Source organism: Sinocyclocheilus rhinocerous, unplaced genomic scaffold, assembly GCF_001515625.1.
Source record: "Sinocyclocheilus rhinocerous isolate Xijiao unplaced genomic scaffold, SAMN03320098_v1.1 scaffold1157, whole genome shotgun sequence".
Classification (NCBI taxonomy): Eukaryota; Metazoa; Chordata; class Actinopteri; order Cypriniformes; family Cyprinidae; genus Sinocyclocheilus; species Sinocyclocheilus rhinocerous.
Window position 1 is genome coordinate 1,198,266 of NW_015631716.1, and position 19,764 is coordinate 1,218,029.

The following is a 19,764-nucleotide window of genomic DNA, read 5'->3' on the forward strand; positions in this document are numbered from 1 at the left end:
TTTCTCATTCTCACTAATTCAAGTTTTTATATGAATGAAATCTCTGAGGGAACTGACTGCCTTCAGAAAACTTTTGATGGCATTTTCATTTTATCTTATAAAGTCGCTTTTATGAGCGGAGCTAAAGCCGTTACCGGGGAAACCGCTATATTTCTGACGTTCCAAAAGCGCCTCCTGCAAAAAAAAGTTTAAAGGCTAAATTGTGAGGTTTATCATTTTATCATTTATTTTGTTTTTGTGAAAACCTGTATCTCAACTGTAAATCAATTGCTATTTCGTGGTCTACAACATGAAAGAAAGCCATTATAACATGTACATGAAAAATGTAGAAACACTGGATACAACTATGGGCACCATTGTGCAGCAGCAAGCATCACAACAAAAAAGGAGCCTCAAGTTTGATCTATATTTTGCCTGGGGCCCCCAATTCACTAAATCCGCCCCTTCTTCGGGGTCTACAACGAGAGAAAGTTGTCTCTAGAAAAAAAAAGATCGGTTAGGCCAACCGTGGACTTTCCAGATGAGTCACAAGGACGCTGAGAATCGTGGGCCCAGTTTTTCTGTATGGTCACTTTCAATGGCCGGTTGCATAAACTGGTTATAGACAGTCTTAAAAGTTAGTCATCTATTTTTTTTTCCTGCAAGACCTGTCATAACTTTTTGAAATCAGTTATATAAAAACGAAGAATGGTCTAATTTGAATCCAAAAAGTAAAACTGATCACCACTTGGTTAACTGCTAGTCAAACCAGTTCTTAAGACACAGTCTTAATATAGTGACTATGTTTATGCAACTAACCTCTGCTCTGTCAGTGACAGCATGTCACAAGCATCGATAACATTGCGGTTTTATACGAGTTTTAAATAAAACTGGTCGCGGTAATGTGGCAGTTAATGGAAACAAAATAATAATAATAATAGTGATAATAATTTTTAAAATAAGCTACAATAAACCAATCAATTATCTAAGTTGTTACTGAGTAAAAATCTAATTGCTATAAGATTCCAAAAAGTTTAAGTTACGTTTTATAGATAAGAGTACGTTGTTGCATAAATTATTAATTGTATAAAATGTGTATACAATTGTCTGTATTACATTACTCAATTAAAAGGTATTATTTACAATTTAAAAGGATCAACTGATAACCATAACTTTTATCTACCAAATGGAATTGACACTGTTAAACTGCTTTGCAAGTTAACACCTCTGAAATGTTGACTGCTCCTGTAACTAAAATCCGGCCTTAATGAGGACTTTCGCAGACTGACGATGGGTGTTTTGGGGCCATTTCGGGATTTAGAGGGACAAAACCAACAATATTTATGATGGTTTTAAGCATCGATCACATCGACAGCTTTTAGTTTCTCCACCTGTATTTGATTAGCATTAAAGATTGCATTCCAACCTAGTTCACCCTAATACATCAAAAATTAACACGAACGTTTTCATTCTATATTTCATATAGCCTATTGTACACGGACTACTGTTTAATTCAGCTGCTGAAAATGCTGTTGGCCTATCCCACAGTCAAATTTAAAATGTTGTACTTCCTTATTTTTTATTTATTTATTTATGTTTTTTTATTATTATTATTTATTTACTTTAATTTCCAACTTCTCTTTACGTTTGTACCGAGATCCTCAAAAACAAATCAATTATGATTTTGAATTTGGTTGCAGAGGCATGGTGGTGTAATTTTGACATTCTTCAAAAAAAAAAAAAAAAGTGGCATACCTCAGTTTCTACTTTATTGAACCTCTTCATTGTCGCATCAGAAAACTTTCCATTGCGATCTTAGCGGTTCCTTTTAACGTCTTCAGGGTGAGACAATGATGGGGAAGTAACTCCCTCTGCTGTTCACTTTTCGCTAGTACATGGATGAGAAAAAAGAGTATTGTACATGTTCACCTTAACCCACTGTACCCGAATTCTCCCTGCTGTCATATTCTAAACATACAGTTTACATAATTTGCGGACGAAAATAAATATACAAGCATATATATACTTGCAGTAGCCTATACATGCACTCTAAAAACTGCTGGGTTAAATACAACCCAGCGCTGGGTATAGACTGGGTTGTTTTGACGGTCGCTGTGATTTTGCCAAATCAGACATGTTCCTGGATCACCATCTTTTGTTGATCCTGGGACAACATTACTGTCCAATAACATATTGTTTTCCTACCCCTATACCTACCCCTACCCATAATTTATCCCTAAATCAGAGGGAAATGATAGCTGAATAACAGAGGTGTAGAAGCACCTAACCCTTGTTGTAAGCCTAAAAACTGACATTTCCTGTAAACTTGTTCCTCAAATCTGGTTGATTGGGATGTTGTTCCAGGATCAACAAGGACGTTGATCCGGGAACATGTTGTACTTGGTGAAATCACATTCACCTGTTTTGACCCAGCCCAAAATAGGTTGTAAATTAAAAATCAGACACATAATTACTAGAGGCATCAGCAATAATCAAAAGGTGAACATTTATTAATAAGCAATTAAAAATGTTTATTATATATTCAACATTAATAGATGTTCATTTATTGAACATATTAATAAGTGTTAATTTCCAACCTATTTTGGGTTCATTTTAAGCAAGAAATATAGTAATTTTTAAGCAATAGTTGAGTTAAATAAAACTACTCAGAAGGTTGGATTAAACATTTAACCCAATCAAAACAACACAATCGCTGGGTTTGTCCATATTTCACCCATGAGCGCTTGGGTTGTTTTTAACCCAGCATTTTTTTTTTTATGAACTTGCAATATACAAGTAAGCAAGCAAAAGATTAAAACTAAAAACTAAACTCATCATGCCTTACCACAGGGTTATACAGAAGAACATCACTTACTGAATGAATGAATTAGTGAATAAATGATGCATTTATATAGCGCTTTATTGTGTATTATTGTACACCCAAAGCGCTTTACAATCATGTGGGGGGTCTCTCCTCAACCACCACCAGTGTGCAGCATCCACTTGGCACATCTACTGTACGTCGTATTGTCGTGTTTGATGTACAGTAGAAGACCACAGAAGATCCCAATTCTGCAGCAACAGTGTTTCCCAATACTGGTCCTGGAGCACCCCCAACAGGTGAATCGTATTACAATAAGCCTTAAAAGTACATGGATTGTCTGGTTGAATAATATCGTTTTTCACCGTATAAAGCTAATTTGCAGGCAACTAATTATTCTAGCACTATGTAGTCATCTGTCAAACTACTAACATTTTTTTTCAGTCTGGTTAATTACATATTTATAACATAATGACTGAATGGGAAAGTGAACAAATGTTCTTAATCTCGCACGAAAAATGTCTTAAAAGTTCTGATCCAATGGTGTCGTGAAATGTTCCAAAGCATCTTATAGGCCCATTTGAAAATCCTTGTAGATTTATAAGTGCTCTGAGTACAATGCTGTGCATCGATTGGCTAGGTCATCGTTAAACTTGGAATTAATTCAAAGTCATTTGACGTTACTTCAGATTATCTTTTTTGGGTGTTTAACGATTCAGCAGAGACAAATGGGTACATAAATTCAGATTTTTTTTTTTTTTTTAAATGAATACTATTAATTCCTGTTGAAACTGGAAGTTTGGGCAAGACGTATCAGGACTCGCCTCTTTTTAAAAATAACCTGTCACAGCAATGAGCTACACTTGCCAGTTCGTGTCAGCCCCAGACGACACGCCCACGGACCGCCCACTGTCTGTTAACTGGGTGCATCCCCTATTCTTTCCTGATGATGTGAGGACGGAAGAATAGATGCAAGATTTATTTGCAAAATGGAATGTCTTTTCTCACTCAAGCGCTATATTTGCGCAAGTGCATTACCTGAGTGTGCTTAAGAGATCTGCAGTTGTTCACACTTGTTTAATTAAAACATTCCTAATAAATATTAAGTTGTTGAAGTAGCCTATAGGCCTATGTGATATTTGCTTACCTAAACTGCAGTTGTCTTCTGATTTTAGGGTTGAACTCTTGGGTTTTAAAGCTCTGTGTTTCAACTTGTGGTAATTGATAATTGATTCTAGATGCATGAAATATTAGAAATACTTTTTAAACGTGTAAGATTGTTGGATAATCTCTGTGTGTGTGTGTGTGTGTGTGTGTGTGTGTGTGTGTGTGGATTAGAATCAGTGCTTGATACACAGTAACACAGAAATAGCCTATATTAATTTTTTATTTTCTTAAAATAGCATAAATATTTTTTGCTAATTTTTTTTTATACTGTTCCAAATGTCATTTCTAGTAAGTGTGTGATCTGTATGAAGACCATTACCTTAAAGATCACAGATGCCTTTCTGTCTTCTAAGTTCACACAGAAGTGAAAATTCTGGCATCATTTACTCACGCTCATTTTGTTGCAAAACTGTATGAGATTTTTTTTCATTGTATGTGCAAAACACTGAGACATTTCTCAAAATATCTTCTTTTGTGTTCCACAGAAGAAAGTAAGTCATACAGGTTTGGAAAGAAATGACAGTAAATAATTCATTTTTGGGCGAATCCTTGTAAGTATTAATATGGCAAAAAAAATGTGGGGCTGCTACGTTATGCAGTTAGTTTAAGGGGCTATTTCTGCCCTGACCCTTAAAATTAAGCTTGTTAAATTAATATTAAATAACATAATAAATACTACATGATCATATTAAATAGTCATATTAAATCATATTTAAATAATTATTGTCTTCCGTTGAAACGGGTTTAGATGAACATTGTTGAAAACACTTACATTGTTTATTTATTTATTCTTTTTTTTTTCTTTGTTTGTTTTTAATGTTTATTTGGCTTTACTCTTTTTCAAGACACCAGGATTTATCTAAAGCATCCTGAGCAACAAACACTTGGGAATATTAGGATATACTAAAATTCAGAGTGCATTCAGTTTTATTTTCTTAGTGAAAATGTGCTCAAAGTCTTGCAAAAAGCATGTACAGATTGTTAAAGAGTTTACAGAAGTGTTAGAGTTTTAATGTACAGCCTAATTATATAATTTTAAATCAGATATTTTTAGTTTAATTATTGCAGTTTGTATGTACCCCGACGAAGCCATATTTAAATCTCATAAAACATTCATTTTTTGTTGGTTGCTTTTCACGCGGAAATGTTTCTTTCTGTAGATTATTCTCTAATTCTTGTTGTTTTACTCCTTGGGTTTGAGAAGTCAAACAACAAGGGTAAATATTTGACACTGAAGAGCTCTTGGGTATTTGAGAGTACACACTTTTCCTCAAGCATACTTCTATCTGTGGGTGTCTAATAGATTAAGGAGATACGAGAGGTCATTAGAAACTAAACTGTGTGCCTACACGAGGCTTTATTTATTCTCTGAGAGCGTGCGTCAAAATTCCAAGAGCTTGGCAAACATTTTGACTCGCTTTATTCAGGTTAACATCGATACGTGGATGCAGCATGTAGCAGTTACTAACCGGCAAACGCTATTTAGAATCAAACCTTATATAACAAAAAAATAATCATTAGCCTATAAAAATCTCATTTTACATTTAGAGTAATTTTACATTTAGAGAAATGTTGTAGCCTATTTAAATAAATGGAAACGTATTTTAAAAGACTCTGATTAATCGGGAGACAGCTTGAAGTTTTATGGAAACGAAAAGTCTTTTAATTCCGTTTGAAAACGCATAACTAATAATTCAGTATAGACGTAAGCAGCTAGACGTGTAGCAGTAGATAGTTGCCCAGATCCCGTTCGGCTCCATTCAAAACCATGACAACAAGAAACAAGCACGGATTTATTCGAGAAAGTTAAAGGACATTGTGCGGGGGCGTCAATCAAGCATTATTTCAGGACTGAACAAATGCAAAATCTTGACTGGAACAAATGCTTCCAACGGGTCTCGGACGCGGGGCTACATTTCCCTCTTTTGTTCCCGGTCGCTGGTTGGCATGTATTTGTGTTCCTTTTTTCGCCCGACCACCCAGGACGACTAGACGAGAACGGATACCCACTCTGTTTGGGAGGGTCTATGCAGTCATCCAGAGCGCGCTCTAAGGCAGTCTCGGGAATCATCCGAACCCAATAATATGCATCGTGCACTTACTGGTGAGGTGCAGGAGTAAGCAAAAGTCCATAACGAAATATTACTGTCTCCTTGATGTCTGGATCTTTTCCCAAGTTCTTTATTCTGTAGTTATTTCAGATTTCTCGCTTGTTAGGAAGAAATGACCTGCTAAGTTAAACACAACTGACATAAAAGCATAAATATCAATGTTCTAGTGTAATGTCGGATATAGCTGTAAGGAAACATTCTTTCAATTTCAAAAAGCAATAAGGATTTTGTGTGATTTTACAGTACACAAAGGGCAAGCTCCTTTTCCAATAGCCACGAATATATAAATTTCATTAAAGGTCCTGCTGGTCCCCAATGACTTGCTTAGTGTGTGTTTTTTCCATACTTTCCATATAGTCAATGGGGACCAGCAACTGAAACTAAACTATCCCTTTAATTACCATGAAATAACTATCACCCCACTGTACTGAGAGAGTGCACATTTAACCCGTGTTTGTGCAATAACACCTGCAATAAACGACAATACCCCAATAAACGAATTAGGTAAACCAACTCTGGGACGCTAATGGATCACTTTGTATGCAAATATCCGTTATTTGAGGGGGAAAAAGAAGGGAGGGCTCTTGTTGTCACTTGCCACCCAAGACGTGATTCAGCCTCAACAATTACCATTATCTGTTTCCCACTTTTCACGAATTCGGACGAATCAGTAATGATGAAGAGTGTTACCCTCCATCATTGTGAAAATAACGGGCTATTCTTTGCCGAGTTCACACCTACCATTACAGGGATTTAAGTACACGAGTCATTGAGGTATACTTAGAACCCATAAGGAGGAGAGGCCTCAAAGCAACCACCAAGTGTTGTTTATATAAACACCGCGACATCAGTGTACACATTGTCACTTGGATGCAGCGTCTTGAGAACGCACACATCACTTCAGCACTGCGCGACCGAGGATAGCTCTTCAAGATCGAGAACCAGTCCTGGAACTAACAGCAATCCAGCGCTACAGATGGCTATTTCTAACAAGTTCCGTTTCACTGTGAGAAGTATTTTGGATTTGCCAGAAAATGACACCGAGAGCATCGCGCACCATTCTCCAGTGGACTCCTTCTCCGTCTCACCTTACTCGTCCTGCACTGAAAACGACAGAGAACATATATGTAAGTTCTTAAAAACATTTTCTAATCAATTTTAAGAAAAAAGGTTTATGGGCATCCAATTATTCATATCATAGCACGAGATATTATTGTATAGTGTATTTTCTACATGTTACAGGTAGTAACTGTAAAGCACATAAACACACATATGGGCTTTCTTCTCAGAGGGTAGATATATAACGACTAATTTTTATTTATTTTATTTAGCGTCAGACGAAAGCAACCTTGAGGCTTCCCCAGACTCCACCGGGCCAGGTGTGCTTTCAGTGGATACAGAGCATGAAAAGCGGAAGAAGCGTCGCGTGTTGTTCTCCAAGGCTCAGACGTATGAACTGGAGAGACGCTTTCGTCAGCAGCGGTACCTGTCCGCTCCAGAACGAGAGCAGCTCGCGCACCTGCTACGCCTCACGCCCACGCAGGTGAAGATCTGGTTCCAAAACCACAGATACAAAATGAAGAGAGCGCGGATAGAGTGCGCTCAGGACCTCAATCAGCTTCCAGTGCTACGCAGAGTCGTGGTGCCCATTTTGGTCCGAGATGGCAAACCGTATCAGAACTGTACTATTGATGCGGAAAAAGGAAGCTGCATCGTTCCACCAACAGTACCATCCTCACCCTTCAGCGTTCAAGGTTTCCAGTCTTTACAGCAACAGACGCCCTTCGCGCTTTTCCCCACATACCAGCACTTTACCAACACAGCGGCCTCCCGTCACCACTTTTGTGTTTGGTGAGACTCACTTAGACCACTCGAACTATTTTCGGGACTTACCCCACAGGACAGCGCATGGATTCCTCTTGATTCAAGTTGTTTTTAACTGCATAAAGTGTTAGGTCTATTAAAGTAGAAACTCTCAGCGTTGATAAGATAAAAATAAATGCTGTTTGCACATATTATATGTTCTATTTAGTCTTTGTAAGATTTTTGTATTAACTGACGTTGTGCATAATTGCCTAGATAGTGTGTTGTTGAACTGTTTGTATTTGTTCTAAACCAAAAGATTATATATCAGTGAGAAAAATGTTTTATGTTTTATATTGTGAATATTGTAGTGCTATAATTTGATGAAATTGCATCATCTTAAAGTGTTATGTGTATTACAACAAAAAAAACTGAGAATAAAAAAATAAATTTTTAGCAATTTATAGTCGTTTGAATTGTTCAAATTATTGTTGGTTTATTCACATTATACTAAATATTCAGTATGCTTAAAATCACTCCTTTTAACCATACAGATTTTAAAATATGTCATTTCTCCTCTAAGAAGTATTTTTAGGCAACAAATGTTTAATTCGTTCACCTTTTTGTTAATCCCTGCAATTGTTACATACTGTTTGTACAAAAGATCTCAGACTGAACTAACAGCATAGTAGGTAAACACTGAGTAAGGAATGCAGCACAATGGTCATTGATTCTTGTGTAAATCTGAAATTTTCACATTCTGGCTTTTTTCGTCTTTTTTACTGGATACGAAATATTAATGTTGTTTTTAAGCGTATTTGAGTGCTAGTTAAAGCTTAGGGACTAAATAAGAAAACAGAAGTTGTTAGATGTTCTTAAAATTGTTACCCCAACACATCCAAAAATAAATTAAGCAGCGGTTTGTGACAAATGGCACTGTGACTTTAGAAAATAAAGAAAGAACCCTTATTTAAGACTCAGCATAGTAGGTAAACACTGAGTAAGAAATGCAGCACAATGGTCATTGATTCTTGTGTAAATCTGAAATTTTCACATTCTGGCTTTTTTCGTCTTTTTTACGGGATACGAAATATTAATGTTGTTTTTAAGCGTATTTGAGTGCTAGTTAAAGCTTAGGGACTAAATAAGAAAACAGAAGTTGTTAGATGTTCTTAAAATTGTTACCCCAACACATCCAAAAATAAATTAAGCAGCGGTTTGTGACAAATGGCACTGTGACTTTAGAAAGTTCAGGCAACTCACTGTCCTCTCCATATTTTAAAAGAGGGTGATCATTGTCATAACATTAATGCAAGAGGCGTGTTTTCTCGTGCTTTCGCAATCCCGAGCTTGTCCCAGTTAATTCAACGACCCAGTTAGTATCATCCTTGTCACCTGGCCTTTTGTCCCTTCTCTCAGGCCACCTTGTAATACATATGGAGGGGACTGACCGCAGCGCTCTCTTCTCTACATCTTCCCTAAAACACTTTTTTATGTCGTCCTCTGAAAGGACCATTGTGTGGTTCCCAAAGGGACCTAGACAAAATCCGCAGCGTCTCAATTCTCGTGATGTTTAATCAGTCCCGGGTGACAAATTTATGGGCTTTAACAAGACAATGGAGTTTTAAAAGTCGTTGGGTTTGGGGAGTGACAAAGACAGGCTTTGAGAGGTCTCCGCTGGTTTATGGCGAGACTTGGCCACAACAACTTGGAATAACATAGAACGCAACTGCGCTTATGAATTTATGTTTTTCTCTAAAGTAGGATTACCTAATTGTTTCTTGATTTAAGATTTAAATCACCTGCTGCGAAGAATCGTTTACCTTTCACTAAATACACTGAAAGAAAATGAAATTAAATGCAGTTGATACATAGAAATGCCTGTAACAAAAACTGATTATTTGACCACACCAGATAAACCTATTAACCTCTTAAGACCCGAGAAAAAAGTTTTAGGAAAAAGTTAGTTTTTTTCCATTTCTTTACATTGTTTAGAGCATTAAAAATAATGTTAAAAAAATGTATTTAAAATGATATTTTATTCATCAGTTATGCTATGTCCTCGGTAGAGGACATCGGGACTCAATTTCTTTAAAAAAAAATAAAAAGACATGAATGAACATGCATAGACAAAAACAATTGATTTTTTTAAAATCACCAATACACTTTTAGTGTTCAAGATTTTTTTTTTTTATCAAACTTTGTATAAAGATGATTCTCAACTATGAGACATGTATGAAATCAACGTCCCGTTTTGTAACAGAAAGCCATATTTTGATTTGAAACCCCATAACATTTTCCTGAGATGTTGATTTATGACACACAGTTTAAAAATCAGTCCGATTTAAATGATAGTTACAAAATATTATCATATTTCCATAAGAGTGTCACTAAATTAATTTCAGACATTTTTGAAGACCAAGGAGAGGGAGCAATCAAACACACAAAAGCACAAAGGCTGTTATCTCATATCAGGAGCTCTGTCATCATTTCTCCCTCAGTCCATTGTTACGCATTAAACAGCCCTTGCTAACGCTGCGAGAAATCTCAGAAAGCTGCCCAAATGTGCCTTCATGCACCTAATACACAGTAGAGCATATTTTCCACTGGACATTCATTCCTACTGACATTCTGGCTTTTAAAAGCACAGTTTCCATGCGATAAAAAATGGCAACATCTTCTGTACAAACACACAAGCTGAATTCAGAATAACTGCTTACTTTTTCTGCAATATAACGTGTGTGTGTGTGTGTGTGTGTGTGTGTGTGTGTGTGTGCATATTGAAAACATTCGCCACCCAGGCAGTGCTGAACATAATTGTCCGGACTGTCAATAGAAAAATATATTAAAAACAAGACAAAGCATAGGCCTACTACTAATTGCCGTTAATTGGCCATGATAGCCGTACTCCAGAAGAGAGGAGTGAGCCTGATTAAGATAATTAAGAGAGCCTTTTGTAAACTGGATCAAGTAGGCCGAAAGACCAAGGAGAGGGAGTGGTCATAGTGAAACATCCAAACATTTAGTATCTCTGAAAAGCCCTGAATGTGCTCTGTACAGGACATCCAGACTTAAAACTGTGGCATGTACAGTCTCAGAGAAATTCACAAAAATATAATGTCCTCATATGAGGCCGCAGGGTCTTATGAGGTTAAAGTTATACTATATGCTAATCTGGTAGAAGCGATGTTTTGTTGATATTTATCAAGACATGATTAAGAAAGTAAAGCTTGAATTATTAGGAACCATTGTTATCATTCTGCTTTTTGAATAACTCTTCACAGAAACGACTGTGTGCCGTGTAAATAAAGGCTAAATACATTTTACGTGTCATTACAAATGCGTTTTTATGCCCCTAGTTGGTCTGATATCACTAGTTTAACTACAAAGTGAAACAGCGGGGGAAAAGGCGTGACATCACCAACAAGTAATGTCCACGCGTTCGGTTGCCTGCTGTAAGCGGTGCCACTCTGCCACCTTGAGGTTAAAAACTTCCTGTGGTGAGTTTAAACTGATCTGAACTCAGAAGGAAACGAATATTCCCATGCAGCTCTCTCGCATGAGGTGTCCCTGTACAAACGGCATGGTTGCCACTCTCCACTAGATGTCACAATAGCACCGTGGAGTCTAAAGTTTGTGTACTCTGCTGTCAATATTTACTGCATCTGATGAGCATCAGCATCACTCCCGTCCCACCTTAAAGCCTCCTTGGGGGCAGTCGTGGCCTAATGGTTAGAAAGTCGGACTTGTAGGCCTATATAATATAATATAATATAATATAATATAATATAATATAATATATGTAAACTGGATCAAGTAGGCCGAACACCTTGAGAGCAACGTTAGACGCCCCATAGTTTTGACACTAATTGCTATAATTGCACGCGCGATTATCATCACTGGTGCACAAATTATGCCCACCTGTGCTAACTTCAAACTAGAGAAATGCGTAGTTTTCCTCTAGTTTAAGGATGATAAAAATGTCATTTAACTTTGAAAGGTGACAAGTGTTCTATAAAGTTTGAGTAGCTACTGGCCAAAGGTGTGAACGCTACTATTAGGCTATGTAAATATTCGTAATGTTACGAATTAAAATTAACCAAGATTTTTTTTTCCCGAGACTGTAAAAAATGTCTAATGTGCTGTGGCATTTCATAAAACTAAAATGATCAGTCTACGATGTACACTCGAACATAAAGCTTTTTCGTTTTGTCAAATATTCATCAGTGACCACCAGAAGACGCTGTAGGCTATTCCCCCCTGTTAAACGTTTGTTGGCTCATCCTAATAGTTTATGACATATGTTATTATTCTGCGTCATGCATATCTTTTGGTCTTCTTTGGTATTATTATGCCAATCTGAGTTTTATTAGATTTATTAGGCATAGGATAAGTTAAATATATGCATGGGTTGACCTTTTTGTGTGTGTTCCCAATCCTGGCTCTTCAGGGCAGCTGGTTCATATTAACACTTGAAGTGTTCTATAAGATCGCAAAGAAACAAAGAAATGCGTAACGTAAAGAAATTTGCCATTGACTTTTGAATTCCGACAGCAAACGTTAAAAAAACTGCAGTAAAATAAAAAATGCGTCAGAATTTGTATTCCCTGATTTTATACTCACAATAATCTCTTAATCAGTCACCGACTAATTTTTGTAGCATTTTTGGGTCTTTAGATGAGCGACTGTAAATTAAAAGGTATTTTGGAAAGAGAAAAATGTTGTTTAATGTTTATTTAGCCTTAACTCTATTGCACATTGAAATAATAAACTAGTCGTTGTAATCTCTGACCGCTAGACCATGAGATGGTTCCCATCTAAATTTGCTTAAGATTTTTTTTTTTAACTTATACCGTTACATTTTGTTTAGCTGTTTAGAAGGTTGCGGCGTTTAGAGGAGACTCTGAACGAACGCAGAAAAACGAAAGTTTACACCAAATATTTCAGTCTGAATTGGTGTTATTGTAAGTAAGTTAATTTTAGCGCCACACATTTTGCTATATCCTAGCTGGACGAAAGAAAAAAAATTTATTGCATCCTATTATTAGTTGTAACAGTTCTATTAGATTCTACGAGAGTAGCATAAGACAACACGTTGTTTTGCAAATAGCTACAAATTTAGTTTTTATATTTGTTAAAATAGAAACATGATGGAATAATAATAAAATAATAATAATAATTATTATTATTATTATTATTATTATTATTATTGGTGTTGTTCTCGTCGTTGTTGTCATTTATAATAATAAAGAATGGTATGAAATGAAAATAGTCTGTTTTGTAAAACAAATCTCTCAAAACCGATTTCGTTAAGTTTACTATCCAATTATACATATATCCAGATTCGATTCTGTAAAACTGTTTTTCTGTCCAACTATACTGTGAAAGACCTAGGGCGTCGGGACGATGCGCACTGGTAAGCAATGCATTGTTGAACTCACGCGGAGTTACTTCAGGACTTACTTACTTCAGCGTCGTTAACTTTACCTGTGAGCCTCCCGAGTTCATTTTCCTCAGTACCGCGTGTCTCGGCCGAGTGGATGGGAATTTGGACGATACTCTGCCTATGTCCAATAATATCAAACGGAAAGGGGCTTGATCATTTACTTGGCCTCTTAACACGCGCATATGTATTTATTTATTTGTCAGTCAGTGTTCCTGACTCGTCGCAAGAGCCCTTTGCATGTTTGAGTACGATGGAGCATAGTACAAACACGCCTGCAATCACCAGAAGCCTCTTGTGGCCATTAAAAGTCAGTAGTTCAACTCAGGCTTTTTGGGCAACATGAGCGACCTGCCGGCCTATCAAGACGGCATGAGAGGCAGCACGACGGCCACCAGCTGGTACGGAACGAATCCCGACCCACGCTTCTCTACAAGTACGTGAAATCGACATTTTATTGTATTTGCAAGAACTGTTTGTGAATTTTGAATGATAGCTATTTGAAAATGTATTCAGTGTATTAAACATGTCAGCTACAATTGTTTTTAACTTATGCTGTTTTGTAAATCTCCAAGTGTCCAAGTGAACGTGGGGCTTATGACAGTACTGAGGGGAAATATGTTAAGCCAACCTCACGTTAAACGTGCCAGGTGTTTTATCTAAACCCAAACAAACTGCAACAATGAACAGACTCCTAACTGCAGTTCCAGTGTTTGTCCAAAACTAGGAATTTAAACAAGAGACGATTGCGTAATTGTGCACAATCACTATAAGGCTTTTTTCAGAAACTGAGTGGTTCTCAGAGTCTGAAGTCCGCATATGCACTCACATCAAGGCGCCCTTATAAACACCACTCCAACTGTCAATATTTCATCCTTTGCTGTGTTCCTTGCCGTTCTTGCAAGCCTCGCTGCCGCAACATAAACAGCCTCGCGCGGAAAATTAACTCTGGACGAATTAAATTTACGCACATGTGTTGTTACATGCTTAAATGTGTTCGGGGTTGGGGGAAGGCATGGGTAGTTGAAGACCGCGTGAAAGAAATTGCGCGTGGGTGCACAGATGATAGCGCTGCTTTGTATTGTTGCCCTGGCTGCTGATGCCCCGCCTCTGATGGAAGCCTTAAACCTGGCACCAAGCTAAAACAAACGAAAGTCAGCTTCGAGCTCCCACTCAAACCAATTAAGGCGGACTCCAGTGCACACTCATACGTTTCCATCCTGCTGCAGCGACGGTGAAACAACAGGAACAGAGGAGCTGGCCAAAAAAAGAAGGAGAGATTGCCTTGCCTTCTAATTTCTCCCTTTCCAACACAGAACAATGTCGATGAGCCCTAAGCATACGACTCCTTTTTCTGTATCCGATATCTTAAGTCCTCTTGAAGAGAGCTACAAAAAAGTGAGTATGGAGGGGAACAACTTGGGGGCTCCTCTTGCCTCGTACAGACAACCCCAAGTCACGCAAGCGGCGATGCAGCAGCACCACATGGGCCACAATGGAACAGTACCCGCTGCCTACCACATGACTGCAGCTGGAGTTTCCCAGCTGTCACATACAGCCATGGGGGGCTACTGTAACGGGAATTTGGGCAACATGAGCGACCTGCCGGCCTATCAAGACGGCATGAGAGGCAGCACGACGGCCACCAGCTGGTACGGAACGAATCCCGACCCACGCTTCTCTACAAGTACGTGAAATCGACATTTTATTGTATTTGCAAGAACTGTTTGTGAATTTTGAATGATAGCTATTTGAAAATGTATTCAGTGTATTAAACATGTCAGCTACAATTGTTTTTAACTTATGCTGTTTTGTAAATCTCCAAGTGTCCAAGTGAACGTGGGGCTTATGACAGTACTGAGGGGAAATATGTTAAGCCAACCTCACGTTAAACGTGCCAGGTGTTTTATCTAAACCCAAACAAACTGCAACAATGAACAGACTCCTAACTGCAGTTCCAGTGTTTGTCCAAAACTAGGAATTTAAACAAGAGACGATTGCGTAATTGTGCACAATCACTATATATATATATATATTCTCTCATCTTGCTATCTTGTTGTAGCTCACTGAGCCAAGGAGCTTTTGTGTTTTTTCTATTCATTATTTGTATTTAATTACTGATACTGATTTTGTGTTTGCTGTTGTTAAATTGCAAAGCTAAATAGGACTGTTCTTTTTGCAGTCTCTCGTTTCATGGGTTCCCCGTCTGGTATGAATATGGGCAGCATGAGCACGCTGAGTTCACTGGCGGATGTTGGCAAAGGCATGGGTCCGCTGACCAGCACGCCTCGCAGGAAGAGACGAGTACTCTTCTCCCAGGCGCAGGTGTACGAGCTTGAGCGACGCTTCAAGCAGCAGAAGTACCTCTCCGCGCCGGAGAGGGAACATCTGGCCAGCATGATTCACCTGACTCCGACTCAAGTTAAAATTTGGTTTCAAAACCACCGATATAAGATGAAAAGGCAGGCCAAGGACAAAGTGTCCCAGCAGCAAATGCAACAAGACAATGGCTCCTGTCAGCAACAGTCTCCACGGCGGGTGGCCGTGCCGGTGTTGGTGAAAGACGGAAAGCCATGCCAAGGCAGCAGCCATACACCCAACACTGGTGTACAAAACCACCATCACCAGGGGGGAAACGTCATGATTATGTCCAATAACAGTTCTTCAATGGGCCAGCATCAAAGTCAGCAGGTAGGCAGCGCCGGCCAGTCCCCAGATCTGGGTCAACATGCTGCAAGCCCCCCATCTCTCCAAACCCAGGTATCCGGCCTGTCACACCTGAACTCTTCTGGTTCCGAGTATGGAGCTGCCTTGCCCTGCTCCGCTCTGCTTTATGGCAGGACATGGTGACATCGGAACAGACAATAACACAATAACAAAATGACAGGTGGATGCAGATAATCTGTATACCCTGCTCAAAAAGACCATGAGAACAGTGGTTGCGCTCTGAAAGCATTGTCTCCTTTCTGGAGGGAGAAATGACAAGGCTACAAGCAACACGGGGATTGCCAAATGTCAAAGGTATCAAATCTTTTATTTTGAGGATGAGCCCAAAACACCATTAAGAAGATGGAATTATTTATATACACTAGATTTTAAATGGAGACTGATTTAAACACTAAAATCAAATATTCTGTCATCCTGTTGGATTTAAAAAAAAAGTCCCGACAATGAAGACATCTCCCCTCACAGTTAGACTGCTAAATACCTTTCATGATTTCTTATAGATTTCACTGTAAAACGTAGCTTGTATATTTCTGTAAAAGGTTTGGACTGATTACATAGTTTTTAGCGATATGTATATTGTACATAATTTTTATCGATATCAAGGGTCACATGTTTTTTCAGTTTTATTGTTATTTGTACGTTTAATTTTCTTGTAACTTATATAGATATTTGACTTAAACGCAGTCATACAATCATATTAATAAATTATGACAATAATGACAATAGCTTAACAATACGTTTGTTTTAAATGTGGGTGTAAGAATCAATCACTCGGCGGTGCTAAAAGTGGGACCTGACCAATTTAACGCTTTTGTTTCTTCAAGAAAACTAGTTTAAAAGTCATCAAGCTTCCACACAACCAGCCATTAAATTTGTACAAGCTTTCTGAACACGCATTAGAAGGATTTTTGCTGCAGTCGCTCATTGTTTGAAATCGACGATTTCTACTGTTTTGTATTGGATCTCCCTTCAGTGTGACAGGTTTGTGGAGCTGGATTTCTGCATCACAGGCCTCCGAGTAAAGTGTCCATTCTGCAAATAGTTCTGTAGTTTTCTGTGTTGCAACACCCATGGAGTCAAACGCCAAATATTGGTAGCCTAAATGTGTTGGAAGTAAATTTTGCGTCGTGTATAAATATGTTTGTACAACTGAAGAAACCAGGGATCTATTTACGTGCAAAATGAAACACGAGTTTTGTGCATTTTTTGCACAAAACAATTATTAAATATTATAAAATGCACATATATCATATACTAATGTTTCATACCAATTTGATTGTAAAAACGTTTTGCAACAATCAGTTTTAGATGCCAAGCTAATTGGATTTAACCTATTAAGTACGTTGTAATCTATTACTTTTTCCAAGAAAACGTTTTTGTAGAGATTTCTTTTTGGAGCTTGTTCTTTGTCGTAAGAGAATGAGTCAGTGCAGGTGAGGTCTCCACTCCTTGAGAGAAACTCACATCAAACAAGCGCTCCTAAAAGCTAACTTATCAATCACATCGCTGTACAAACAGCAGCATTCTCCTCAATAACTTTGCAAGACGAAATAAACACACTTATCAGAGCGCCGTCCATCAATACCGTGTTTGTGAAGATCAGAGGTAAAATCAAATGCCACCGTGTTTACGCATTGATAAAGACCGTCAACATCTGAGGGGCGCGGTAAGATTGCCTGTGGTGCCTGCTAGAACGTTTGAAAGTGCGTGTCGTGTGTTTCTCTGTGTATGTGGGACTTGCTATGCCAAGTAAGAAAAAGAAAAGAAAGAAAATTAAATTAAATTAAATATGAAAAAGATATTTCCATTACACCTTTTGGCCAGTTCAGAATTAAATAAATAGCCCACAATTGGGGATTGTGGACAGAAAAGTCGCGTGTCATTGACTTTCTTTCTTTCTTTCTTTCTTTTTCTTTCTTCCGTAGCATTCTAATTATTTATCCCTTCATTTTTTGGCGTGCATGACTCTCTTTTCGAAGAACATATTGGACATTTGTGATTTATAAACTCTTTTATAGATTTGTTTTTTTCTTGCCTGCGTGGTCACAAGGAATGGTAGTCTATGGCATGCAGATTTAGGAACCATAATTATCGTTTATGTGGCTATATATATATTTAACTTTTCAATTATATTGAAATTATAAAATTCAAGTTTCAGCTTTGTTTAATTTATTTTTTTTTAATAACTTTTTTCAAAACGAAACAATTGATATCATTGTTGCTTTTATGACATAATTGCACTGTTCTTTTGCCCTTATAATAATAACCAAAATAATATTTCTAGAACAAGACTGTACTTGCCTGCGATTAACCCCAACGTTGTGATGGATGTTGTGTTCAATCATTTTATTGCCCAAGTTTCTTTTTGCTTGACAAACCAGAGTTGCATTACATTGATTGATCTTAGTGTGTATAACTCTCGGTTATTTGTGGGAAGAAAAAAAAGACTGTAGTAAACTGTGCACTATTTGGCCTGATATTTTATAGGCTATGCTTCAACAGCTAGTAGCGCTAATTTAACTTTTGATGCAAAGCAAAACTTGTACAACTAGGCCATTAGTCCAAATGCTCGGTATGGCCCTTGTTGCTGTTCTCGCCTGGATTTTTGTGCCTTTTAATCGCAAATAAAACTCTCTGCATGTAGTAAACCTTCAACTGATGGATGTATTTATGTGAAGCTCTCGCGCCAATAAGCGGGCAGTGGGGCGCGCGTTTTAATGACTCACTGATTGTAATGGAGCTCTTCTTTTCTGTGAAGGGTCGTTAAATCAACAGATCATTTTGTCGATTATGTCCGAAATTATACTTTCGAAGGCCTACAGATGCTTCTTTTACTTGCACTGATATTCAATTATATGTAACCTCCACCTAAAACTGTTAGCAATGTCTATACAGTGTCTACAAATACAAGATCAATGGGCGAATATTATTTGATATTTTTAATTTCACCCAACCTTAAAAAAAAATTGGTTTGAGAATTTTAAATATTCGTTCATTTAAAAGGCATGTTAGCCATAGTGACAAGATATCATATTTATAAAGTTTACTTTAATTTACAATGAGCGAAAATTGAAAGTGTGCCTATTACATCACTGCAATGTTAATAACCTTAAGTATTTAGACGGATGTCTGCTATCCTAACCGTGCGTACTTTCATCGCAAGGCTGGATAAATTGATTAACCACACACATAAAATAAATGTTCATTTTATAGGCAAGTAAGATTTTCTCTTTGATCCGTTGTGCAAATTCAATCACTTTCCACAGCAATCTACCGGCGCCGAAAGAGTCTATTAGAATTTCGGAGATTCGTTTTGTTAGAGCTCCTCTGAAAGACTCCAGATTACATTAACATGTCTGAGGCTCGGTGTGTGGTCTTTGTGTGGAGCTTGTAGCTGTTGAAAATGACTTGTTGGAAGCGTGTATGCTCTCATCACTCTCACTCAACAGACGTTGCACAACTGCGGACTGTCCTCGAGGCTTTGGGTGCAAAGGTCCCAGTCACCTCCCTGCAATTAGACCCCAATCCCAACGCAATCATATTAGAGTTAGGATTTCTGAGGTTCGTTCCCTGCTTATTCTACTATGTAGTTCGGAGAAAGGGGTTGATATACACTATCTGCATTTATAGCGTATTTTGTACTGAATCTTATAGATAAACCACAAAGTTTGGACTTAATCATTTGACATTATTCATATAATAAGGTTTTTAAT

General features: G+C 37.7%; 2 protein-coding genes and 1 long non-coding RNA gene across 3 annotated transcripts; all 3 read left to right on the forward strand.

The window, feature by feature from the left end:
• The first annotated feature begins 2,090 nt into the window (after positions 1-2,090).
• Positions 2,091-19,580, forward strand: LOC107741877 (uncharacterized). The gene is made up of 3 exons (XR_001640245.1): positions 2,091-2,174; positions 18,554-18,556; positions 19,570-19,580. It is a non-coding gene; the product is annotated as an uncharacterized LOC107741877 (long non-coding RNA).
• LOC107741876 (homeobox protein Nkx-2.8-like) lies at positions 7,013-7,933 on the forward strand. The gene is made up of 2 exons (XM_016554675.1): positions 7,013-7,205; positions 7,410-7,933. Exons 1-2 carry the CDS (start codon positions 7,055-7,057, stop codon positions 7,931-7,933), a joined length of 675 nt encoding a protein of 224 aa, XP_016410161.1. The 5' UTR covers positions 7,013-7,054.
• nkx2.1 (NK2 homeobox 1) lies at positions 14,645-16,174 on the forward strand. Its single transcript, XM_016554674.1, has 2 exons — positions 14,645-15,011; positions 15,507-16,174. The coding sequence occupies exons 1-2, from the start codon at positions 14,645-14,647 to the stop codon at positions 16,172-16,174; spliced, it is 1,035 nt and encodes a 344-aa protein (XP_016410160.1).
• Positions 19,581-19,764: the final 184 nt, after the last annotated feature.